Raw genomic sequence first — 26538 nt, 5'->3', positions numbered from 1 at the left:
TGTGGCATCATATTCAACAAGACTTGAGGCTGTAATTGCTGCCAAAGGTGCATCGACAAAGTATTGAGCAAAGGCTGTGAATACTTATGTACATGTGATTTTTCAGTTTTTTTAATTTTAATAAATTTGCAAAAACCTCAAGTAAACTTTTTTCACGTTGTCATTATGGGGTGTTGTGTGCAGAATTCTGAGGAAAAAAATGAATTTAATCCATTTTGGAATAAAGCTGTAACATAACAAAATGTGGAAAAAGTGATGCGCTGTGAATACTTTCTGAATGTACTATATATAAGATTATATATATATACTAGCTGATAACCCAGTGGCTTCGCTCACTTAGTGCAAGGGGAAAAAAAAAAAAAGTCGTCTATAAGTTATTAAACAGTAAAACATTAACATTTAAGAAGTAAAGATACATTTGAGCACCACTGGAGTGGTTTCGGGTAAACTACATTTTAAAGGCGCTATAACACAACAGGTAAGTAGTACTAACAGCACCTAAAATGTATTTGGATAATCTCTCGGTAGTAGATCCCTTGTGAAAGGCGCTACACGACTGCTGTGGTATAAAAAATTACATTGTGATCGTCCAAATTTCTGCCTGACAACCTTGCACTATGTGCCTGTGATTTACTTCTTAAAATAATTCATCACAAAAGCAACCTTGAATGTTGCGGAGTTTTAGTGACCCGAACTCACCTTAAGGGACAGTAAGTAGTCATGCAGGGCAATTTACAAACAGAGTGCTGCTTCAGTGGCGCCGATTACACTCATTCGCAAGTACTGACAACTAAAAAAAAGTTACAATGTGGCAGTTTCCGCAACAGTCACGTGGACGAATAAATACAACTTCTCTGTCAGAATGTGCCTGGCGGGTGACGGCTCAGCGCTGTAGTCCAAAGAGGAGGGCTGGGAGAAGGCGATGCGGGGTGCACTTCTATAGGATAGATTGGCATGTTTGTGTTTACTTCTTTTCAATATCAGTAAAATAACTCTCACACAAATAATAAAATTCGTAAAGACGAAATAAAAATGGCGTCCACAAACGACGTGATTATTTCCTGTATTATAATATGTTCTGTGGTCATACGTAATTTCCATATCACGTGGTTATACGTAATTTCCATTTCAAACGCAAAAAGAATTTTTTTTATATATATATAATAAATAATTAGGGCGGCACGGTGGCGCAGTGGGTAGTGCTGCTGCCTCACAGTTGGGAGACCTGGGTTCGCTTCCCGGGTCCTCCCTGCGTGGAGTTTGCATGTTCTCCCCGTGTCTGCGTGGCTTTCCTCCGGGTGTTCCGGTTTCCTCCCACAGTCTAAAGACATGCAGTTTAAGTGCATTGGCAATTCTAAATTGTCCCTAGTGTGTGCTTGGTGTGTGGGTGTGTGTGTGTGCCCTGCGGTGGGCTGGCACTAAATTCAGTATTTTTAATGTGAACTCTTATGCTACTAGGGGGTACTGCCCCCTGCTCGCTTCGCTCGCCAACCCCTGGTGTTGTGAAATTACAAAGAGTGTGATGTATGAATGAGATATAGCATAGTGTGAAGGTGTAGATGACGCATATAGGAAGCAAATAAAGTTGTCCATGTCCAAAAACGGGCTCAGAGAGGTAGATGCCAACTTTGTCCATGGTTTGTCCTTGTGATTTGTTGATGGTCATGGCAAAGGCAGGTTTAATGGGGAACTGTCGCCGTTTAAGTGTAAAAGGTAATTCCAGGTCAGAACTTGTAAGGTCAATTGTAGGAATTAGAACAGTATTGTTAGCATGTGATCCTGTAAGAAGTTTACCCTGTTTAGTGTTAAGGTTTCTTAATAGCATGATAATTGTTCCGTTTTTAAGGCTAAGATTGTGTTGTGGTAATCCGGCTGGGTTAATAGTGTTCAAATATTCTAAGGGGAAATTAAGATGGTCATTGTCGTCATCAGAGTCAACTTTGTCAGAGCTTAGAAAGAGCTGTGCCTCTCCAGGAAGTAATGAAATGACCTAGTTATTAATGTGATCAACATTAATATTTTTTGGACATAATATAGTTCGTTGTGTTAAAAGGGGTATTTGGTGTAATGAGATTGCTGTTCCAAATATCTCCGTAACTCTTTTGAAAGCAATGCCAATTGTCTGCGTATTTTAAGGTGGACTGAAGAATAGCCGAGCGCATGGCATGTGGAACAATAGCTAAGCACTGTGTAAAATCTCCTCCTAATAAAAGTACCTTTCCTTCAAAAGGAATATTATTATTCATCAACGTTTGTAGAAGTTTATCAATGGTGTTGAGTAAGTGACTGGATGCCATTAGATGCAAAAGCAAATGAACTATTGTAGGATCTAATGCAGTTCATAAAGTTTTTACTTTCAGGTACTTCGTTAGTTAGAAGCTTCTGTAGATATGCAGGATATGAATGTAAAGGAGGCAGTGTAATTTGACCCTTTTGACAACAACGTGTAAATTCATTACTTGTATTGCCAGTTGTTTCTTCAGGGAAGTTAAGTGAATGACAATGATTGCAAATGACATTCATTAATCCCAATGAATTTTCATGAATAGTGGACTCATTATTGAACACGTTGTCAGCTAACTGGCGCAATCATTTAGCAGGTGTCTGTCGTTGATGTCCTTGACGTGTATCTTTTGTCTGTGCCGTTTGAGAGGCGCGTCGTTGTATGTGCAGGATTTGGGACGTGCTATTCTGGAGCTGTAATCGATTTGCCTGTGCTGTGTGAGAAGCCCGTTGCAGTTTACGGCATTCATTGTTTGTATTGAGCCTTGCCCGTTTTTGTATGTCGGTTAGTCGAGCTTTCTCTTTTTGGAGCCTTGCCTGCTTGTTTTCCGGCATTTCAGATGCGCGTTGTAGACGTCTGCGTTTATTTATTTTGTCCCTTTGCTGCCGTTTTTGTATCTCTGAGACTCGAGGTGTTTCGTTTTGAACCCTTGCCTGTTTCGATGCAGCACTTTGAGACGCGCGCTGCATGCGTCTACGTTCATTGTGTCTGTCCATCTGCGTTCGTTTCTGTAACTGTGTTAGTTGAGCTTTGCGTTTTTGGAGCCGAGACATTTTTTCTTCCGGGGTTTCAGAAGCGCATTGTAGGCGCCGACGTGTATTGTTTTTTTTCATGTGGGTTCGTGTGTTTGGTCCTGTCACTCGAGCCGTATCGTTTTGTACCCGTGATCGTGAATTCATGACTTGTTTGTTCTTCAGCGTTAGAAATATGGATAAGTAATAAGGAGGATCGCACTCACTGTTAATATGGAGCCTTTTCTGTGGTTGAACGGTTAATAGTGCATCAGTGTAATGAGATCGACCTATGCTGCATAATTTGAATGTGTTCAGATGACGTATGTTTAATACGGACGGTTCGTTCAGTAATGGGGCTTTGTGTATCATTTCTTATTTATGTTAGTGTGGTCGTGGGTCCGAATCCTCCTTTTTGTGTATGTTTCGTGTGCTATGTCCGTAGTCTGTCCCGTTTCGTGTCCAATGGGTTTGTGTGGCGCTCGCGTCTGACTTCTTTTTTTTTTTGTGTGCTAGGGGCGCGTTGCCTCACTTTTTTTTATCTCTGTTAGTGGAGGGGGTGTTTGCGTGTCGTGGGTCTGAATCCTCTTCTTTGTGTGCGTACCGTTTCGTGTGCTATGTGGCGCTTGCGTCTGACTCCTTTCTTTTTGGTGTTCTAGGGGCGCGTCGCCTCATTTCTTATTTCAGTTACTGGAGGGGGGCTTTGTGTGTCGTGGGTCTCAATTCTCTTCTTTGTGTGTGTTCCGTTTCGTGTGCCATGGGCTTCGTGCGGCGCTGTGTGCGGCGCCGGCGTCTGACTCCTTTTTTCTGTGTGCTATGGGCGCCTCATTTCTTATTTTACGTTGCTTTCCATCCGGTTTCTGTTGCTTGGAAGGGGGGTTTTGTGGGGGCGCCTGCGCAGTACGTCTTTTGCGTCCACGGCCCATGTCCGGATGTCCCTGCGTCCATCCGGTTTACCATTCTCGTTTAGTAATATGGATAACAGTACATTTCCAAATTCAAAATAAACCATTTTCTGTAGATATTTAACTGAAGGAGAAAAACTCCAAAGTTAGTGTTTATATAAGTATTCAAGGCCTACACATTAACACTTTGTCAGGATTCCTTTTGCTGCAATAACAGCCATAATTCTTTTGGGGTAGGTATGTCCAAATTTTGCACATTGTTTAGGAGTGCTTCTTCTCTATTCTTCTTGGCAGAATTTGTAGAGATCCTATAGGTTGGTGGGATGGTGCTTCTGGACAGCAACTTTCAAATAGTGCCACAGATTCTCAATAGGGATAAGATCAGGGCGTTGACTTGGCCTTTCCAAAACATTCACCTTTCTGTTTTTGAGCCATTCCAGTGTCCCTTTGGCCTTTTGCTTAGGGTATTTGTCATTTGAAAGACGAATCTTCTCCTGAGCCGTAGGTTCATAGCAGCCTGGAACAAGTTCTAAAAATATTGAAAATATTGTTCAGTATTTGTGTCCATCTATTGTCCCTTCAACTCTGAAAAACTTCCCAGTCCCAGCACACGGAAAGCACCCCCATAGCATGATGCTGCCACCACCATATTTCACCGTAGGTATGGTATTATTTGATGTGTTAGTTTTAAGCCACATATACCTCTTTGGAGTTTGGCCAAAATGTACTATTTTGGTCTCCTCTGACCCTAAAATCTTCTCCAACATAACTGGGTCTTTCTCATGCTTTGTAGCAAATGCCATATGTGCTTTTATGTGGACCTTCTTAAAGAATGGCTTCTTTATTTTTAACTTCCTATAGAGGCCTGTTTTATGGAGAGTTCTTGAAATTGTGGACCCATGTACCTTTACTCCAATTTGAACCAAAGAACATTATATACTTCTTAGAGTGGATTTTCAGTAGCCTCTCTCACCAATCAACATCCTGCTCTGATGTTTAGTTTTGAGGGACGGCCTGTTCTTGGAAGAGTCTGGGTGTTGTGATGAACCTTCCACTTTCTGATGATGGACCCAACAGTGTTTAATGAGACATTCATACTCTTCAATATTTTTGCAGCCTTTACCTGCCTTGTGCATTTCAATGACTTTGTTTCTCACATCAGCAGAATGGTCCCTTGTCTTAATTTTTGCAGTGATTGTGCAACAAGGACAATGGCCCTTACAAAGAGTGCTTTTTATATTCAAAAAGAGATAATAAAGGTTCTCCAGTAGTACCTAATTATGTTTAATTATGCTCAAATGACTGTCACATTTGTGTCGTTTGTGATTAATTTGTCATTGGTGTAAACTTGAAGTTTCCAAAGCACATAGGTTAAATACTTGTGCAAACTTTTGAGTTTTTCTTCTTCAGTTAAATGTTTACAGAAAATAGTTTATTTTGACTTTGGAAATGTATTGTTACAGCATAAGAGTTTACATTAAAAATACTGAATGGAGAAATTTGTGTACAAATCTTTTGTCATGCAGAAGATTATAACTTTGAAGGGGACTGAATATGTGAATATACACACAGTAGGTATATATGTGTGATATATATATGTGTGTGTATGTATATATATGTGTATATGTGTGTGTATATATGTGTATATGTGTGTAATATATATATGGAAGAGAAGGTCTGTGATACGGTTTGCATATTTGCAGTTGGAGATCCACGAAGGGAGAAAAAACGAATCACGTATCATAAAATAGTTTTATTCCTGAGCTTTCAACCCCTATCAGGGGTCTTCATCAGAGGATAATGTTTAGACTTACAAGAATCAAAGGCAATATATAGCAATACATTCCGTGGGGGGTTGGGGGGGTGGTATCCAAATTCAACACATTCGTCATATTAAGAAAGAACCAGCTGAATGAGTTCTACAATCATATTAACACAATATTCCCTGCAATCCAGTTCACAATGGAAAAAGAAATGAACCAACATATCAGCTTCCTGGACATTTACATCAAAAGAAATAGTGACGCCACCCTGACCACAAGTGTTTACCGCAAACAATGCTACGCAGACAAGATTCTACACTTCGCCAGCAACCACCCAGTATCTCATAAACGGAACTGCGTGAAAACCCTATTTAAACGAGTCCACACGCATTGTAATACCAAGGAAACAAAAATTAATGAGAGACGCTATCTCTTCCAACTTTTCACCTCGAACGGATACTCAAAAACATTCATTAATCGGAGTCTACACAGCAGACGCCAAAGGAATCAGCATACAATCGACTTAAATCAGAACCCCCACCCCACCTGGCATTCACTCCCGTATCACCATAATGTGTCAGAAGGCACGGCACGCACCCTGACCAAGTGGGGCATCAGAATAGCACATAAACCCACGAACAATCTGCACATGGTCCTGTTTAATGCTAAAAACAAGAAATCGACAGCCGAAACACGAAACGCAGTTTATAGTATTCCATGTAATTCTTGCTCAGCGGTATACATAGGACAAACGTCAAAAAGAATCTCAACACGTGTACAGGAACATCGCAACGCCGTCAGAAGAAAGGGCACACTATCTTTGATATATGCACATACTAAATCGACAGGACACACATTCAACTGGGACAACGTAAAAGTAAAATTTCAGGCCAGTACTAAAAGCGCCAGAGAGTTGGCCGAGTCTTGGCTATCAGATGAAAACGCCATCAACAGACACTTGGACATAAATCCAGCATATGCCAACCTAAGAAGGACATGTACACAATAATTAAACTATACAACCCCCCCCCCCCCCCCCCTTGATCATACTGACTTAGTCACCTCCACCCACCCCCCCACGGAATGTATTGCTATATATTGCCTTTGATTCTTGTAAGTCTAAGCATTATCCTCTGATGAAGACCCCTGATAGGGGTTGAAAGCTCAGGAATAAAACTATTTTATGATATGTGATTCATTTTTTCTCCCTTCGTGGATCTCCAACTGCACATATATATATATATATATAATATATTTAGGGTGGAGTGGTGGCTCTGAGGCTAAGGATCTGCGCTGGTATCCCAAAGGTTGCCGGTTCGAATCCCCGTCACTGCCAAAAGAGATCCTGCTCTGCTGGGCCCTTGAGCGAGACCTTTAACCTGTAATTGCTCCAGGGGCGCTGTACAATGGCTGACCCTGCGCTCTGACCCCAAGGGGTATGCGAAAACCAACAAATTCCTAATACGAGAAATTGTATAAGGCAAAATAAAGAACAAAAAAAAATGTATAGATAGATACTTTATTAATCTGTGTGTGTATATATACAGTACTGTGCAAAAGTTTTCAGGCAGGTGTGAAAAAATGCTATAAACAAAGAATGCTTTCAGAAATATAAATGATTGTTTATTGTTATCAATTTACAAAATGCAAAGTGAGCGAACAAAAGAAAAATCTAAATCAAATCAATATTTGGTGTTACTACCTTTTGCCTTCAAACCAGTATCAATTCTTATAGGTACACTTGCACAAAGTCAGGGATTTTGTAGGATTATAGTCAGGTGTATGATCAACCAATTATACCAAACAGGTGCTAATGATCATCAATGTCACACATAGGTTGAAACACAGTCATTAACTGAAACAGAAACAGCTGTGTAGAAGGCTTAAAACTGGGTGAGGAACAGCCAAACTCTGCTACCAAGGTGAGGTTGTGGAAGACAGTTTCATGTCATGGCAAGATTGAGCACAGAAACAAGACACAAGGTAGTTATACTGCATCAGCAAGGTCTCTCCCAGACAAAGATTTCAAAGCAGACTGGTTTCAAGATGTGCTGTTCAAGCTCTTTTGAAGAAGCACAAAGAAACGGGCAATGTTGAGGATCGTAGACGCAGTGGTCGGCCAAGGAAACTTAGTGCAGCAGATGAAAGACACATCAAGCTTATTACCCTTCGAAATCGAAGATGTCTAGCATTGCCATCAGCTCAGAACTGGCAGAAACCAGTGGAACCCAGGTACACCCATCTACTGTCCAGAGAAGTCTGGCTGGAAGTGGTCTTCATGGAAGAGTTGCCTCCAAAAAGCCATACCTCCGACGTGGAAACAAGGCCAAGCGACTCAAGTATGCATAAAAACATAGGAACTGGGGTGCAGAAAAATGGCAGCAGATGCTCTGGACTGATGAGTCAAAATTTGAAATATTTGGCTGTAGCAGAAGGCAGTTTGTTCGTCGAAGGGCTGGAGAGCAGTACAATAATGAGTGTGTGCAGGCAACAGTGAAGCATGGTGGAGGTTCCTTGAACGTTTAGGGCTGCATTTCTGCAAATGGATTTGGAGATTTGGTCTGGATTAATGGTGTTCTCAATGCTGAGAAATACAGGCAGATACTTATCCATCATGCAATACCATCAGGGAGGCGTATGATTGGCCCCAAATTTATTCTGCAGCAGGACAATGACCCCAAACATACAGCCAAAGTCATTAAGAACTATCTTCAGCGTAAAGAAGAACAAGAAGTCCTGGAAGTGATGGTATGGCCCACACAGAGCCCTGATCTCAACATCATCGAGTGTGTCTGGGATTACGTGAAGAGACAGAAGGATGTGAGGAAGCCTACATCCACAGAAGATCTGTGGTTAGTACTCCAAGATGTTTGGAACAACCTACCAGCCGAGTTCCTTCAAAAACTGTGTGCAAGTGTACCTAGAAGAATTGATGCTGTTTTGAAGGCAAAGGGTGGTTGCACCAAATATTGATTTGAATTTATATTTCTCTTTTGTTCATTCACTGCATTTTGTTTATTGATGAAAATAAATGATTAACACTTCCATTTTTGAAAGCATTCTTTGTTTACAGCATTTTTTCACACCTGCCTAAAACTTTTGCACAGTAATGTATGTATGTATGTATGTATATATATATATATATATATATATATATATATATATATATATATATATATATATATATATATATATATATATAATAATGTATGTGTATGTATATATATATATAATGTATGTGTATGTATATATATATATATATAATATATATATATATTGTGAAGAGATAGTCTTGAGCAAAAAAATACTCCAACAAAACAGATAAAGATTTGGGGACCGTCCTCGTATATTGTCGTCCAGACAATAAATAAAGGAGCTGATTCATATGACTTTGAAGTACATTGAACACTTTACTGCAGACAAAATGGCGTTTTTATAACAGAGTGAATGATGGAACAGGAAATGGTTGACAGGATGTGACGGGAAGCAAAGGATTGTGGAACCGGACGTGACATAATCACAGCCATTTTGAACCCGGAAATGGAGATTCTTCTTTTTCTTCAGGCTTTCTGTAGGTGAAAAGAGATTCAGGTAAGCACTACGTGATGACCCTCTGTCTCGCGATATTTCACTCACCTTTAGGCTCTTTGACTGCCTCCAACTCGCACGTGTGTGACAATATATATATACAGTGATCCCTCGCTATATTGCGCTTTGCCTTTCGCGGCTTCACTCTATCGCGGATTTTATATGTAAGCATATTTAAATATATATCGCGAATTTTTTGCTGGTTCGCGGATTTCTGAGGACAATGGGTCTTTTAATTTCTGGTACATGCTTCCTCAGTTGGTTTGCCCAGTTGATTTCATACAAGGGACGCTATTGGCAGATGGCTGAGAAGCTACCCAACTTACTTTCTCTCTCTCTCTTGCGCTGACGTAGGGGAGTGTGAGCAGGGGGGCTGTTCGCACACCTAGACGATAGGGATGCTCGTCTAAAAATGCTGAAAGATTATCTTCACGTTGCTACCTTCTGTGTGCAGCTGCTTCCTGAAGCGACATGCTGCACGGTGCTTCGCATACTTCAAAGCTCAAAGGGCACGTATTGATTATTGACTTTGTTTTTCTCTGGCGCTCTCTCTCTCTCCCTGCTCCTGATGGAGGGGGTGTGAGCTGCCGCCTTCAACAGCTTTGTACCGGCGGTGCTTCGCATACTTAAAAGCCAAACAGCCCTATTGATTTTTGACTGCTTGCTTTGTTCTCTCTCTCTCTCTCTCTCTCTCCTGACGCACACTCCTTTGAAAAGGAAGATATGTTTGCATTCTTTTAATTGTGAGACAGAACTGTCATCTCTGTCTTGTCATGGAGCACAGTTTAAACTTTTGAAAAAGAGACAAATGTTTGTTTGCAGTGTTTGAATAACGTTCCTGTCTCTCTACAACCTCCTGTGTTTCTGCGCAAATCTGTGACCCAAGCATGACAATATAAAAATAACCATATAAACATATGGTTTCTACTTCGCGGATTTTCTTATTTCGCGGGTGGCTCTGGAACGCAACCCCCGCGATGGAGGAGGGATTACTGTATGTATATATATATATACAGTATATATATATATGTGTATATATATATATATATATATATATATGTATATATGTGTATATATGTATATATGTATATATGTGTATATATGTATATATGTGTATATATATATATATGTGTATATATATATATATATATATATATATATGTATATATGTGTGTATATATATATATATATATATATATATATATGTATATATATGTGTGTGTATATATATATATATATATATATATATATGTATATATATATATTATATTATATTATATTATACTGGACCCTTGACTTACGAACTCAATTTGTTCACGAGGGCTGGTTGTAACTCAAGTTGGTTGTAAGTCAAGACAATTTTTCCCATAAGAAATAATGGAAATGCCCTTAATGTGTTCCAAACCACCCACAGCAACACTTACTTAACTTTTTTTAATAGAAAAGGGTTGTATAATGTGCATAATTTACCAAAAACACCAATAATTTTTCTAATGTACTAACCAAAAAGTTATAAAAAGTGCCTAGCCTACCAGAAACAACAATTTCATACTGTACTCACCATTTAAGTTGACATCTTTGGCTTGGAAGGAAGGAGGAGGAGAATGAAAATGGAAGGTGGTAATTGTTTGAAAGGAGTTTCCTTATACAAATCTTTTCTTTGTAAAATTGTCGAGATGGTGGATTTCGACATGCTGTACATATTAGTGAGATCGGTCACACGAACGCCACTCTCATATTTCCACACAACTTCCTTCTTCGTTTTGATTGTGATCGCTTTCTTTACCTCCGTTACCTTCGCTTCCTTCCTTAGCAATTATTGAAATAAATTATATAAATCACTGCACTGACCGAAATTACGTCCACAAACACATGTATTTTGGCTCCGAATGACACTTACAAACACTCTCGGCTATTTGTTTACAATCGCACAAGCGGATACACGTGACCGCATTCGGGTTGTAACGCAAGATGTTGGTCGTAATTCAAAGCAAAAATTTTGGTCGTAAAGCAAATTGTTCGCATGTCAGGCCGGTTGTATATCAAGGGTCGACTGTATAATATATATGTGTGTGTGTGTGTGTGTGTGTGTGTGTGTGTGTGTGTGTGTGTGTGTATATATATGTGTATATATATATATATATATATATATATATATATATTTTAAATATATATACAGTAGTTCTCGTGGTGGGCAATGGATGAGTGAAAATAGTGATAAATCAATGCGCACTTAATGAAACCAAAACCCCAATACAACTAGGCTAGAGTTGCTAAACCAGGCCAATATGTTAGCGACCACTGCTGCATTTTCCTGGCAAACCGCTTGAACAATAAGTGTGGTCAACTTGATGATTGACATTGAGGGGAAACCTATATATCAGACAAAAGATGAGTCCCATGTTGATTACTTAGATTTCAACCAGACTTAAGCAGGTAGCACAGTTAGTATTTTATATATAATATAGAGTGTATGTATGTGTATATATATATATATATATATATATATATATATATATATATATTGTGATAAGCAGCCCGGACACACACAGACGGACACCATATTATAGTCCACCACACGTTTATTAAACATTATAAATCCAATAAAGTGCACAAACCCAGTGCACAAAGCACCAATCACCCTTTCACATGTCCTGGCCACAACAATGCCTTTCACAGTCTCTGGTCCGCCTCCACTCCTCTCCAGCACGCTTCGTCTTCTTCCTCCCGACTCTCGCCCCTCACTGGAGGGAGGCGGCCCCTTTTATATGCCCCGGATGGGCTCCAGGTGCATCCTCAGGACCTCCGTAGCCACACCCCTGTGTGGCGGAAGCTCCCAAGGAGAAGTCGGAAGTCCACCGGGTGCCCTCAAGTCTCTTCCCCCCCAGCACTTCCCGGTGTGGCGGAAGTACTGAGGGCCAATGTTCCCAAGGCATCGGGGCGCCCCCTGACGGTGACCACGGGCCCCTACAGGGTTGAGCTTCTAAGCTCCGTACCCGTGGTCCCCAAAGCCACCAGGGAGGACGCCCCCTCGTGTCCTGGAGGAGGCACAAGCCCTCCTCCACTCCTCCTAGGCGTCCCGGCCGGGCATGGACACCCGCTGGGCACCACAGTGCCCCATCGCCAGCGAAGACCCGTTGGTCCGAGCGACACACCCCGTTAGGGCGGCTCAACCCCGATGTGGGTCCTACTCTCCGTCCAGGGTCCAATCCAGCACCCTGGAACTCTCTTCTTCGGCACCCCCTCCGAGATCTCCTCGCCCCTCTGCTCAGTGCCGCTCGTGCCTTCGCAGCCTCCGCTGGTTGAGAGGCTGCCCCATCGCCAGCGAAGTGTCGTCCGGCCAGACGGTCCATCTGATGAGGGACGGCTTCCCACGAAGCAGGTCCTACTGCTTGTCCCGGGCCCCATCCTGCAACAGATAGAAACACAGGGGCAGAGCCGCTGCCTGGACACCCTTCTCTGTTGTCCCTTTGTGCCACGTACTGGCAGCGCTCCCCCCTTTTACAAGGACCCCGGAACTTGCCTGTTCGGAACCTTTTCCGCGGGTTGCATGTCCCTCTAGCTGACGGAACCGCCTGCTTTTCTCTCCCTTCCACTGGCTCTGGAGAGTGGCCCTTAACTGGACGTGCGCACCCAGCAGCACATCCTTTCCTGTTGGAGGAATCGGCACTCAGCCCTCGATCCCTCCTTTCCCTCTTGGACGCCCTGACGGTTTGAGTCTGCGCATGACAAACGTGCAGCCCCATTCCCATCTGCGTCCATGCAGAGCGACGGGAGACTGCCGCGGGCTCGGGGCGTCGGGCGCTAGGACCCAGGGCACTTGTCAGCCCCTGTCCACCCTGTTCTCTCACTGTTACTCCCCTCACCACGCGCGCAGCCTGCCCCGCGGCATCCACTGTCGGAGACCTACCGACATGGTCTCGATCACTGAAATCACGGTCCCCATCGGTAGGATCTCCCTTTTTATGTACGGGGGCGGTCTGGCTTACCGTTCCCGCAGCGTCCCTCCGGCTGAAGCCTGCAGCGCCGCGCCGATCCGTCCATTGTCGCAGTGACGTCAGGGTCGCAGCCGCCTTCATCTCCAGCTCCTGCAATCGCCCTCGGAGGACGCGTAACACCTGAAATAACGACGCTGCGGGCTGGAGGCATTCCTCCAACTCACACAGCGCCGCGAGCAAAGACAGATTGCCAGTCGGCGGTTGCCTTACCTTTTTTTCAGGCAAATCCGCCAGCTGCTCTCTGGGGGTCCTTCCAACCGGCCCCGTCGGGTCCTTTCTCAGCCCGGGATTGACATTCCTTGTGCCCGCCTCCATCCAATCAGCGGCGGACACGTCAGACACACCGCCCAATCCCGAGCCAGTCTCTGGGAGCGGCTTCCGGTCCGCGGCCATTTTGGCTCTGTTTCCTCGTCTCCTGATGCGGCGACGTGCCTTCCTGGTTTCCAGCAGCGGCTGCTGCTTATCGAGCTGCAGCGGCTCCTCTCTCGTGGCACTGCTTACTGCCACCTCGGCGCTGTCGACAGCCTGAGGCACGGCTTCCCGTTGCCACTGACGCAGTCCCAGGTAGTCCCTGCCTGCAGCACAAAAGGTAAACTTGCCCCCACGGGGCCTATCGCCATTGGGCAGGGTACTCACCTCCTGGGACTCGCCTTCTTGTATCGCCGTCCTCGCTGCGCTGCCGAACCGGACGTCTTCGGTGACAGTGTGCCTGCTGGAGCCCGCTGCACTCCGGCAACGTCCTTGTTCTTCTCCCCGCACCAGGAGAACATGGCCATTTAAGAAACCGGTAGCAAACCGTGAGGTGAATCGCTCACGCGGGGTTGTGCCTGCGTTGCTCCCGCGGCGCGTGTGGGGGTGCCGCTGCTGCGCCGGGCTGCTCACAGAATATTTGTTAAATACAGGTCCGCACCTTGTGCCAGGTGCAGCCTCCTGCCGACTACGCCACTGTGATACGCAGCCCGGACACAGACAGATGGACACCGTATTCAAGTCCACCACACGTTTATTATTCACCATATTTACAATAAAGTGCCCAACCCAGTGCACAAAGCACCAATCACCCCTTAAAGTCTTGGCCACACAACAATGCCTTTCACAGTCTCTTTGGTCCGCCTCCACTCCTCTCCAACACACTTCGTCTTCTTCCTCCCGACTCTCGCTCCTCACTGGAGGGAGGCGGCCCCTTTTATATGCCCCGGATGGGCTCCAGGTGCATCCTCAGGACTTCCGTAGCCACACCCCTGTGTGGCGGAAGCTCCCAAGGAGAAGCCGGAAGTCCACCGGGTGCCCTCAAGTCTCTTCCCCCCAGCACTTCCTGGTGTGGCGGAAGTACTGAGGGCCAATGTTCCCAAGGCATCGGGGCGCCCCCTGGCGGTGACCACGGGCCCCTACAGGGTTGAGCTTCTAAGCTCCGTACCCGTGGTCCCCAAAGCCACCAGGGAGGACGCCCCCTCGTGTCCTGGAGGAGGCACAAGCCCTCCTCCACTCCTCCTAGGCGTCCCGGCCGGGCATGGACACCCGCCGGGCACCACAATATATATATATATATATATAATTATGATTTTTGTGTTTTGTTAGTATGAAATGTTTTTTAAACTAAAAAACACCAATAATGCTCACTATGAAAAGCACTAAGTAAAATACAGTCTTGCTAGTATTATTGTTTTAGTTAATTCGCTCTTTTTTATAACTGTTTTCAAGCAAGGCATCTTAAAATCAACACCTCTTTACAACTGCATTTCTTTAAAACAGGACAAATGACAGTAGAGGGAAGCTATTAGATGGGACAGTCTGCTCCCAGATTATCAACTGCCCTAGTACCCCAGTATGGCAGACTGCAATTTTAGAAAATTCTGGTAACAGAACTGTGATGTACAGTACCTCAAATTAATCTGATTTGTCCTTTGTATAGTTTTGTGTTATTCCTTCCACTTGCCCCTCTCTAGTGACATTCAGGCCATTCAAGAATTGCACCACAGTGTCCTCGCTCTGATGTCTGTTATTAGAACAGGACATCCCCTCTTGAATTTGGGCTCTCTGGGCTGAATTAGGTCATCTTGCCATCGTGTCTATGGCCTCCTCTATTGCTTTGTGTGTGATGCCCTACCATTATCAAGGTGTCATTGAGTTTCTGCTGATTTTTCAGTAGGTTTTGAAAGAGCACACGTTAATTATACTGGCCTCCGTTCCAGAAAACTCTAGATCTGTGGTTTTAAAAACCTCCTTTCAAACAGGTGATGTGGGCTGAGGCTCAACCCAGCATTCCCAGAACGATGCCAGCAGTGTTCTAGTTCAGAAAAAAAAGCTGACATACAATGAGGGTGCTTCAAAGCATCAGTCCTGTGGTTGGGAGCTCTCAAAATCAGCATGTGTTCAGGTCAGTCTGAAATCTGCCAGCGACCTGCCACCACTGGTGTCCTTAACTTTCACTCCTGGTGCTGTTAATCAACCTACTGTAAACCTGCAATGTTTGGATTTCCAGCAGGTAACTTCAAATTGACTGATTGGTTGACTGGTTTGTTCTTTGATGTCTACATCATGCAATTTAAGAAATATTTTGAAGTGACTCAATGGCAGTGGTGAGTCTATTTAAGTGAGCAGCTGGACTTAGTCAAGTGTTTAAAACTGCATGAAGAGTACTGCTGAGCCTGACCTTTGTTCCTGAGATGTTTCCTGTTCATCTTTGCTGTTCTATCAGTAGGATATGTGGATCATTGTGATTGCCCTCACTGACCAGCACTAGACTGATTCTCACTTTGTTATGCATCTCTTGCAGATGGCATCAGCCGCTGTCTTCGCCCCAGAAAATGCAGCAAATCCAGAGCCTGGTGACCTGATAGAGATTTATAGGCCTGCATATCAGCACTGGGCACTCTACCTTGGGGATGGGTACATCATCAATGTGACCCCAGTGGGTGAGTCCTATTTCATGTCCTTTCCACTTTGCTTCTTTAGTCATTCTGCTAGCTTTGGGGGAGTGGGGTATTGGTGGGCAGTCAGTGAAGCTGCATTTCCAGTGCCTACTAGAAGCTTACTGCCTCTTCTTTTTGCTTAGATGAAGGGCAGCCAGCATCTTTTTCCAGTACCAAGTCTGTCTTCAGCCGAAAGGCGCTGGTCTGCATGCAGCTTCTCAAGGATGTGGTTGGCAGTGACTCGTATCGAATCAACAATAAGTATGACAACAAGTATGCGCCACTTCCTGTGTATGACATCATCTCACAAGCACAGTATTTGATTGGGCAGGAGGTGTCGTATGACCTGCTGGGCAATAACTGCGAGCACTTTGTCACCTTACTTCGCTATGGTGAGGGTGTGTCAGAGCAGGTATGTATTTTTCCTTGATGGATTTGGAGGTGTCCCATTTATCGTTGAACTAGTGTCAAGCATAAGATACTTTTAACCAATGAATTATATTCTGCTGTTATGTTTTACATATAACAACGGTACCAGATTTGTTGTGCAGGAAAGTGCTGTGTGTTTTGTGTTGGTCGAGCATGCAAATAAGAATTTAATTGTACTCTGTGTGTGTGATAAACTCTGGGCTCTACAAATTACACTTCATTACATTTTTTCTCAACCTTATGCTTAGCATGACTTATTTCAAGTGGTATGGCATTTTCAGCGCTCAGTAAAAACAATACTGAGGAAATAAAAAGGCAGATTATGCATCAAATCTAAGGTATGATCAGACACAATGAAATGGCACAGCCCAGTTACTGAGTTTTTTATGATAAATGCGGAGTCTCTTTTGTTGAGAATATGGAAGAAAGAGAACAACTGAGGATGGTGTTTCTAACTTGTGTTTCTTGATGGTGTTTCTTTTTATAACGTATTTCAGGGTTTCCATACAAATATGGTCTATTTCTTTACCAGGTCCCACATCATGTGGCAGCCTTTTTATCAAAGTTTTCTTCCTTTTTTTGGTAATTTTTTCTTTGACAAATGTTAATGTTAAGATTTGGCCTCTGGCTTGTTAGTATAAGTTACTATAAATTCTATAAATGAATTTTTAAATTGAAAATCTGCCTGTCTTTGCAAACCCAAGTGCCGGCACAGACCAACTACCTTTTTGATGAACTATGAACTTCAGAGGTGTGACAGGGTGAGCATAAAGGATCTAAAGGCTACCTTACATCTGCAACATCTGAAAATGTAAAAGACTCTGAGGAAAGTACAGTGGGAAATATGAAATATTCCTGCACTCAACTGGTAGCAGCACTGTGATCACTACTGACTATGGAGCTCTATTACACCTTTACTGAAGAAACAGCTTATTTAAGAATGGAAAGGGCAAAGACATGGGAAGCATTTATAATTGTTTAACCTCCATATAACTAAAAATGTTCAATCGCTTTTAAAGTTGAAAGAGCTGTCACATCTTATGGTGAGCTTATGGTCAGCTTATTTCAAGTATTATGCAATTGTCAGTATGTGAAGAGAACTGGCTTAAACCTCCTGTTTCAGATGTTATTTAATGCTGGACGGGTTACATCTGATTTGTTCAGACAGAGTGGAGAAGGAGAGTGGAGAAAGCAGGAGTGGGTCTGGAGATTTATGGGAATGGGAGAGAGAGAGAGAGGTTGGGAGCATGCACTGATTACAGAGCGTTGCTGCATCCACCACATGATAAGAAATAGTAAAAAAAAGTGAACACATTGTAATTAAAGATGAAATGTGTGTTCCGGACTTTGAAATGCTGACTGAGTTTGTCCATTATGCTGCTTGGTAGGGGGCTGCATCATCCTCTTGATATTTATTTTAAACTTGGCAACAGTATCTATCTATCTATCTATCTATCTATCTATCTCTCTCTCTCTCTCTCTCTCTCTCTCTCTCTCTCTCTCTCTCTCTCTCTCTCTCTCTCTCTCTCTCTCTCTCTCTCTCTCTCTCTCTCTCTCTCTCTCTCTCTCTCTCTCTCTCTCTCTCTCAGTGATTGCTGGAATATAAGAGGCACCCCTTGGATTTTTACTGTGAATCTCCCCTCTAAGGTGAGACATGGGCGGTGTTGGTTTAGGTCCAGCCACCCGCTCAGATTCTGCTTCTACAGAAATCTGCATGTAACCCATAGCCCCATAAATTGCATATGCTTTCCATGATTCCTGATGTGTCCCTTCTCACTTTTGCCAGAGAGACCTGTCAAGTGCTCTTGTGTCTTCTCTTGGACTGCCAAAGAGTGTCACATAGTCAAGAAACCTACTGTTTGCCCATACATGCTAGAGAGACCTATCCAGAGTAGTCTAATCTGCCATGTGCTGTCATTTGTTATATCTGTCAACTGCTTTTATGTGGTAGAGAAACCTGACATGTGCTGCTGTGATATACTGATATGTCTGTGTGATGCCTGTCATTATGTTTTGTAGGCATCCAGGTTAATCGGAGCCATCAGCTTTGTTACAGCTGTTGCCAGTGCCTGCTCTCTGCTGGGACTTTGCCATAGCCGCACACGCCGGCGACACTTCTAACAAAATCCTAAGATGCTGCAGATGCTCCAGCTTCACATGAGCTTCCGAGTATATGAAGGATGGGAGACCAGGGCAAAGTGCCTTCAAGCTGAATTTGGTGCCTTTTGGCACAGGCAGAGTGAAAGAGCATCCTCTTAAAGTTCTTTGGTGTTTGAGTGCTGAAATTCAATTTTCCTTTTCAGTCCACATTTGGATAGAAGTGTTGATAGTACTGGTTTTGGCATTGCTGTGTCTTTTCATTATACCATGCAAGGCCTAATGATGAATATTAAAGTGAATGTTTATGAATGCATGAAAATTATTTGTGCAGAGTGTTGTACTCTACACACCATTAGCTGGCACACCAACAGCTGCTATCTTTGTAGGTATGTGAGGCGCAATGATTAACTGTCTGGTGCCAATATACTGTATATCTGATTAATTGGATCAGATATCCCAAAGCAGATATAAACACAAATGTACCAGATCAAGTGTAGTTGTCACACTGCTGAAGGAATAATTGGAACCATTCTACTAAGTGTTGGAAAAATGGGAACCCGACACATTTGAGCAATCAAAATTCTGATAAGAGTACACCAAAACATGGAAACGACTACATATTTACTTTGCAGACATAAAATTTCTGAACAATCATTTAAATGGACAAGGGGACGTCAAACCTTCATTTTGAGTTGAGAGAGTTGTTTTTAACCATTTAATGATCTCATTTGTTCATGGCTGAGAAGCTACTTACTCAGTGAAATCTTAGACTGTTGAAGCAAAAGCAATGAGTAACAGATACACTCACCTGGGTTCAGATTTATAAAACTTGTGTACTCACAAAAAGGGTTCAAAATATGTGCATGCAGCTTTCCACACAAATTTTGGGATTTATAAAAGAAAACTTGACAGGAGATCTTGAGTATATTTACAGTAATCCCTCGCTATATCGCGCTTCGCCTTTCGCGGCTTCACTCCATTGCGGATTTTATATGTAAGCATATTTAAATATCGCGGATTTTTCGCTGCTTCGCGGGTTTCTGCGGACAATGGGTCTTTTAATTTCTGGTACATGCTTCCTCAGTTGGTTTGCCCAGTTGATTTCATACAAGGGACGCTATTGGCAGATGGCTGAGAAGCTACCCAGCTTACTTTTCTCTTTCTCTTGCGCTGACTTTCTCTGATCCTGACGTAGGGGGATTGAGCAGGGGGGCTGTTCGCACACCTAGACGATACGGACGCTCGTCTAAAAATGCTGAAAGATTATCTTCACGTTGCTATCTTTTGTGCAGCTGCTTCCTGCAACGACATGCTGCACGGTGCTTCGCATACTTAAAAGCTCGAAGGGCACGTATTGATTTGTGCTTGAAAAACAAACTCTGTCTCTCTCTATCTCTCTCTTTGTCTGCTCCTGACGGAGGGGGTGTGAGCTGCCGCCTTCAACAGCTTTGTGCCGTGGTGCTTCGCATACTTAAGCCAAACAGCCCTATTGATTTGTTTGCTTTTCTCTCTATCTATGTGACATTCTGTGCTCCTGACATGCTCTCCTTTGAAGAGGAAGATATGTTTGCATTCTTTTAATTGTGAGAGGGAACTGTCATCTCTGTCTTGTCATGGAGCACAGTTTAAACTTTTGAAAAAGAGACAAATGTTTGTTTGCAGTGTTTGAATAACGTTCCTGTCTCTCTACAACCTCCTGTGTTTCTGCGCAAATCTGTGACCCAAGCATGACAATATAAAAATAACCATATAAACATATGGTTTCTACTTCGCGGATTTTCTTATTTCGCGGGTGGCTCTGGAACGCAACCCCCGGGATGGAGGAGGGATTACTGTACTGCAACTATCTGTACGCAGCATTTTGGAGAAAGTGGGAAATTCAACCAAATCAGGTAAATAACAACTCATACATATAATAATGCATATCAGCAGGCCATTATTATAATTGTGTATTGACGTGACAAACATACTTCAAAGTGGTAATTATGATGCAAATATTATATTTTACTTCCCTCTTAAGAATGTCAGATATTTTCCCTGAAGATCTTTTTTGGCTTTTTGTCAGCTTATATCAGCTACCTGTTGTCACTTTCTCAGGGAACTGGCTGACAGGTCAACAGTGTCTCAGCCAAGCCTAACTCCATCATGCCAACTGTGCTGAAAGCCATTAAGTGACCGGCGAGTCGCTACATCCAGTTTTTATATGGTGTTGCTGTACATACATAAAATGTTTTTGCCATCATAAAAAGGCAATTTGCAGCAGCGTCTAGTTTCCCTAACATAATCCGAGCACTTTACTAGACTTATATTGCTATAAGGGCACCTACCAAGAATGTAGCTGCTTCTGTTAGCCATAAGCAGTTACATTTAATTAATGTACGGTTCATCTGTGATGGCAAGATTAGACTGATGAATGTTATGGCTTGGTGGCATGGATCAACCCATGATTTATTTTGAAGCAAAGAAACTATAATGGACATGACTGTGCTGTTTGTGATGGCTAGCTTGTTTGTAAGGTAACTGTCTGAACCCTCAGTGTTTCATATGGCCTGTACTACTCATTGTAACAGCAATCATGTCATTACATGTGCCAAGTGATAGCAGTTATTCAATTAGATGGTAGCGTTTTATGCCTTTTGTTATAATGCTAGCATTAAAGTGCTGCACATGATCTTGCACTGTCTCACAGCGTCAGGTGGGAGGCTGCTGTACCTGCCAATGACTGCATATGTATGAGGTTGATTAGTATAGTCCAAAACCAGAGTTCAAGGCATGTTCACATCCACAGATTTACAAGATAATTGTGATTTATAAAAGGTAAATTACATAGAAATTTGTGTATACCAAATGTTATAAATCAGATTTTTCTGGCGTATATAAATTTTCCAATTTTTTGTTGTACACATATTTTCACACTCAAATTCATGCAAAGTTTTATAAATGAGACCCCAGCAATCAGTGAAACATTTTGTAAACTGCTTAATGTTCAGCAGTATGAAATCTTAAGAATAAGAATTCTTTCTGACTAAGGTAGCACATACCATCACTACATCACCTCCTTACTGTTAGTAAATTGTAAAATGTGTGAATGGCCATAACTATGACAGGGGAGTTCAAATCAAAGCTATAAGAAAGCCTTCTTGGATCTGGTGGCATGTGTCGACTCAGATCGTGTCCAGCATTAACCACAGAGGTAAGATAAAATTCAATAGGGAAATTTAAGCTAAATGGAAAGAAGTCATGAAGACTAAGAGTGACCATCATTTTCATGTGTGGGTTGGGGGTTGCCGTACATCAGGGAGATACAAGTGTAATAACAGAAAGGTTAAAACCTAACTGCAGTGCAAATATTGAGAGTGACCATCACATGAACCACTGGTGGAAATCTAGAAAAAAAATATTGTTGACCATAAGTGTATGTGAGCAGCACAATAATGCAGTTTTTGGTGCTTCTGTCTCAGAGCTTCAGATCCTGGGTGGGTTGTGGGCCATGTAAACAACATGTTTTCCATGTATCTATGTAGATTTTGCTTCAGGACTATGGATTTACAAAAGTAAGCTTGTTATGCTATTTGGTGGCTCTAGAATTAATTAAATGTGTGCATGTGTAAGTGATTGTGCTCAGGGCTGAACTGGTGCCCCATCCAGTGTTGATTCCTTACCTGTAGACAGTGTTGACTTCACAAACCAAGAACTGCATTAATTATATTCCTGAAGTGGATGGATGCATGGATGGATAGGCAACATTTATGAGTGGACATCTAAATGATTTATTCATTTAATTGTCAAGCCCAGTTGATTTAGTTCAGGATCCACCCAGACCTTGGCCTGTGCTTGCAAGATCAGACACAAGAGAAGAACCAGTTCTGGGCAGAATGCCAGACTCTCATAGGGTTCACTCGTTAGCTGAAGTGAATGTAGAGTTACCAGAGAGCCTAAAAATTACGGTTTGGAAATGTGAGAGGAAAACTCAAACTGGCAGGGGGAGAACAGCCAGACCCCACAAAGACAGCAAATGATCCTGGGCTTAAAGTTCAGGACTCTGGAGATATGAGGGTGCAAGGCTCACCACTGCCCAGCATATCCACTTCCAAAGTGATTCAGCAGATATTAAAATATATGAATGGCAATAAATATGTGGAGGATCATCAGGACAGTGAAGCCTGTAAACAATAACAATTACGCTTACCAAGAGCAAATGATAATAAATTTGAAACACAATTAATTGTCACTGTGTTCTAAGAAGTACAACTTAAAAATCACTGTCATGCATAGTGAAATATGAAATTTACTTTCTTAGTGATCAAGAGGTGTAAAACCACAGAATGACCTTGATAACATTCTTAATTTAGAAGTAAGAATCTATAAGAGCTTGTCATTCTCACTGATGTGATTGCTGCTTTGACTAACATGGTGTGAAATCCAACAGCAGCCATCACTGTGGTTAACTATGTATAACCTAAGAATGACCACCACCTCACCAGAAGACTGACTGTCACACTGACTGGCACACATCTAACAGTCCAAGACACAAATTGAGTATAACCATGATGGAGAAAGGAGGAGACATTGCATTGATTCATTCCTTATTCCTTATTGATTTATTTACCATATTTTGAGAAGATGCAGCACAGCCTGGGCACTAAGAGTCTTTGCTAACAATTCATATGAGTTTCTGAAACTCACAACTCAGGAAATTTTTTCACCCTTCAGATACATGGCACTTGCCCAGAGGGGGTGTTGTGTGGACACAAAACATGTCTGTCTTCTTGTCTTATTGTAAAAGGGAGTCAGTCATGCTATGGAAGACCTGCTTCCACCAACTTGTATCCTCACCCTAATGGGCATTACCAGTACCAGCACCTTGCCAGTTAGGAGGTTGTTCTTCCTGACTGTGTTCAAAAGCTGCATTTTGGAAGACCATATTGTCCTTCTCCAGGAGAGATGCTGGACGAGCAAACTCTGTCTTTGCCAAAGGAGGCCAACCGGGCTCACCGTCCAGTGTCCTCTGCAATACGCAGTAGTGGCTGCGGGACTTGACCCCAAAGCACCTCTTCAGCCACAGCCACAGGGTGCGATTCTCAACAATCACCTCCTAAATGGACACAGCCAAGCACAGAGATGCACAAATACAGATGATTATTCTAAATCTTCCACAGCCAGGTGGCCACTGAATTATCAAGATAAACTCACCTCCACAAAAAATGAGATCAAGAAGTTGACAAGCAACATGATCACAATGTAGCCTCTCCACATGACTGGAGTGCAGACCATCTGTGAGTGAACAGAGAAAGTTGAATGTCATATGTAGTAAAGGAATGGACAACACTCACGTACACCCACACCAAAGGATCTCCTGCTGGATGGGCTCAGGCAGACTGAAGACAGCACTAAAGGAGCAATGAGATGGCTGCTTAGGCACAGCCCATATACTCACATCCATTGCATAATAAAGACCTGCAATGTCTGCAAAGATGAAGAAGATGCAAACTCCCAGTTGAACCAGCAGCGCCAGCATGAAGATATCTACAACACAAAATGGAAGTTATTAGAGCAATATTGGGTATTGACCATGGCAGAGGCAACTTGAGCAGTTATAGCACTCACAGTTTGTGTAGAAGGGCTTCCTGAAGGGCTTTCCCTTGGAGAAAATGAAGGCTACCGAGATACAGCTAATGATAGACAGCAGCCAGACAGTTGTGTTCTCGTAACTCTGGAAACCATTATTATTGAGAAAACTTGAGGTGTTGGAGACATTCCAAACTGGGCAACCACAAAAAAAAAAAAAAAAAAAAAAAGCTATCACACTGATAACACTCTCCTCTTATTAACAACATGGTTTCCACAGCACCACGCACCTCAGCAGGTTAGTCCTTGAGTACCAGTCCTGATTCTGCACCATCACAAATCCGAATGTCTGCAGTGCTAGGCTGAGGAAAATATTGAAGACTACAGAGAGGAGCAATGGGGGAGACATGAGCTGACCAGGGGGCCGCCAGGGCACCAGTTTGGGGTAGGCATGGTTGAGATTCACTGGAATACAAATAAGAAGTATAATTTAAATCAGAAATGATGCTGGTCTCGTTCTACTCTTCCTTTAAGTGTGCACCTTATGACACTTACTTGTAACACCAATAACCGTAGTGATAGCAAGGTCTTCAAACAGAAACTGGTAATTACCAAAACTGTTGAGTTCCTGGAAAACAGAATTTGGGGACAAGATCAGACTAAAAGGGCAACATTGACCATAAAGACTTACAAAAAGTAATAGGGGCAAACAGAGAAGCTAGAAGGGACAATGTGTGCATTTACATACACTTTAATAACCTAGGTATTCACAGAAACCTGGTATCTAAAATGTCATGTAAATTCTATCCCAGTTAGAGAAACCTGAATATTGGTCTCTGAGAAAACTGGTTAACACTCATAATCTTCTCCGCGTATAACCAAGATGTGAGGCCATGTAAACCCTTAACTGGGTTGCAGTTAAGGATTTCGTTGTCTGAGCATGTTCGTTGCACTTTATTAGTCTGTGCATGTCTCTGCTTTGCACACACATCCAGTACTCATGAGTAGAAAATGGTTGAGGAGTCCACAAAGATATATTTCCTGAGGCAAATGGTCAAGCGATTGCATTATACCTTTTGCTGGTTGAAATAATCTGTCTCAGTATTTCAGAAGTTGCCAAATGTATGCTGATAAGCTGAACATACAAAGCTAACCTCAGCAGCACAACCTTAGGAGACACATTCTACATGCTTGTTTTCTGATTCATGGTCTCTGTTGATGATGCTAAATAATTTTTAGTGCATTTGTATGCTAAGGGAAAACTTTATAAGTAGACTCACACATGTAAATAGGGATTTTTCAGAATTTACGTTTCTACCTTACATGAGAAGAAAGGGAGGATCACAGGACAAGGTTGTTATTGTTAATGAAAACAGTAACTAGAAAGACTAAAAAGGTATCTTGTTAATTAAAATAAATGTTTTTGCTGGCAGCATACTCTTGACTGTTCTTCGTTTTTGACTATCTGGCTATGCACAACTTGACTATATACTGTAGCTTAATGACCTTAACACTTGTCAGGTAGCTAGGAAGAATATGTTTTTACACATGGAAACACAAAAAAATAATTGGTTGTGAATGTAAAAGTTCTGTCTGGGAATACTATGAATATGACACAAGTTAGAAGAACAAGGGCATAATAGATATTGGCAGTTGGGTTGGTATTCAGGAAAGAACCTGACAAATTTAAAAGAACACTTAAACTGCTTTCATAAAGACATCTATGAACAGGTTGAAGACTACTGTAAGGGACAAACCAGCATCCCAACTATTTCTATGCCAGGACCTGAATGTGGAAGGACATTACAGCAGCTGCATCAGCTCTGATGTCCTAGTAGCCACTGCGTGACACCCATGGTGGACTTAGGAACCAAGAAAGACAGCAGAGTGGCTGACTGCCTGCTATGAGCAGAGCGTCCCATGTACACTGGGTGGCTCCTCCTGCAGTTGTGGTCCCATGGGCCTGCCCTGTCAGGTTCTGTGGGGGCCACCAAAAGGAGTGCTGGAATAGTAACAATACAAGGACTGTTGTGGTCCTGCCTGACCCAGAAATGCTTCTTGGAGGCAATAAATTAATCGCCGGAAATATTCCCAGGTCTGCAGTTAAAAGAGAGTCCTCCACTCAGCTCAGGGACAGAAAACACTCCACTGGGAGAAGTGGAGGTAAATGGAAGCAGCAAAGGGAGTGACTGACAGTATTACAGGGCAGTACTGTGTTATGTGGGAGCTGCTACGACACTGAGGGAAGGAAGCCTACAAA

General features: G+C 42.7%; 3 protein-coding genes across 3 annotated transcripts in view; 1 reads left to right on the top strand and 2 right to left on the bottom strand.

Moving 5' to 3' along the window:
* The window catches only part of plaat1 (phospholipase A and acyltransferase 1), a 274219-nt gene that overhangs the window by 12447 nt on the left and 235234 nt on the right, over positions 1 to 26538 (top strand). The window contains exons 2-3 of the mRNA XM_051922060.1: positions 16046 to 16184; positions 16325 to 16593. Coding sequence (XP_051778020.1) covers positions 16046 to 16184; positions 16325 to 16593 — 408 coding nt within the window. The remainder of the gene's footprint in view (positions 1 to 16045; positions 16185 to 16324; positions 16594 to 26538) is intronic.
* LOC114646647 (probable cation-transporting ATPase 13A4) overlaps positions 22872 to 26538 on the bottom strand; it is a 287738-nt gene continuing 284071 nt past the window's right edge. The window contains exons 31-32 of the mRNA XM_028794929.2: positions 23041 to 23520; positions 22872 to 23005 (exon numbers count right to left, since the gene is read on the bottom strand). The gene's annotated coding sequence lies outside the window, so the exon portion shown is untranslated. The remainder of the gene's footprint in view (positions 23006 to 23040; positions 23521 to 26538) is intronic.
* Positions 23738 to 26538, bottom strand: part of LOC114646646 (probable cation-transporting ATPase 13A4) — a 72583-nt gene continuing 69782 nt past the window's right edge. The window contains exons 25-29 of the mRNA XM_051922001.1: positions 24834 to 24906; positions 24318 to 24743; positions 24148 to 24236; positions 23904 to 23984; positions 23738 to 23805 (exon numbers count right to left, since the gene is read on the bottom strand). Of these exons, the coding sequence (XP_051777961.1) occupies positions 24538 to 24743; positions 24834 to 24906 (279 nt within the window). The 3' untranslated portion in view covers positions 23738 to 23805; positions 23904 to 23984; positions 24148 to 24236; positions 24318 to 24537. The remainder of the gene's footprint in view (positions 23806 to 23903; positions 23985 to 24147; positions 24237 to 24317; positions 24744 to 24833; positions 24907 to 26538) is intronic.

The sequence above is a fragment of the Erpetoichthys calabaricus genome, chromosome 2 (genome assembly GCF_900747795.2).
Source record: "Erpetoichthys calabaricus chromosome 2, fErpCal1.3, whole genome shotgun sequence".
NCBI lineage: Eukaryota > Metazoa > Chordata > Cladistia > Polypteriformes > Polypteridae > Erpetoichthys > Erpetoichthys calabaricus.
Note: the sequence above shows the minus strand (reverse complement) of the source record. Positions and strands in the feature narration are given on the sequence as shown.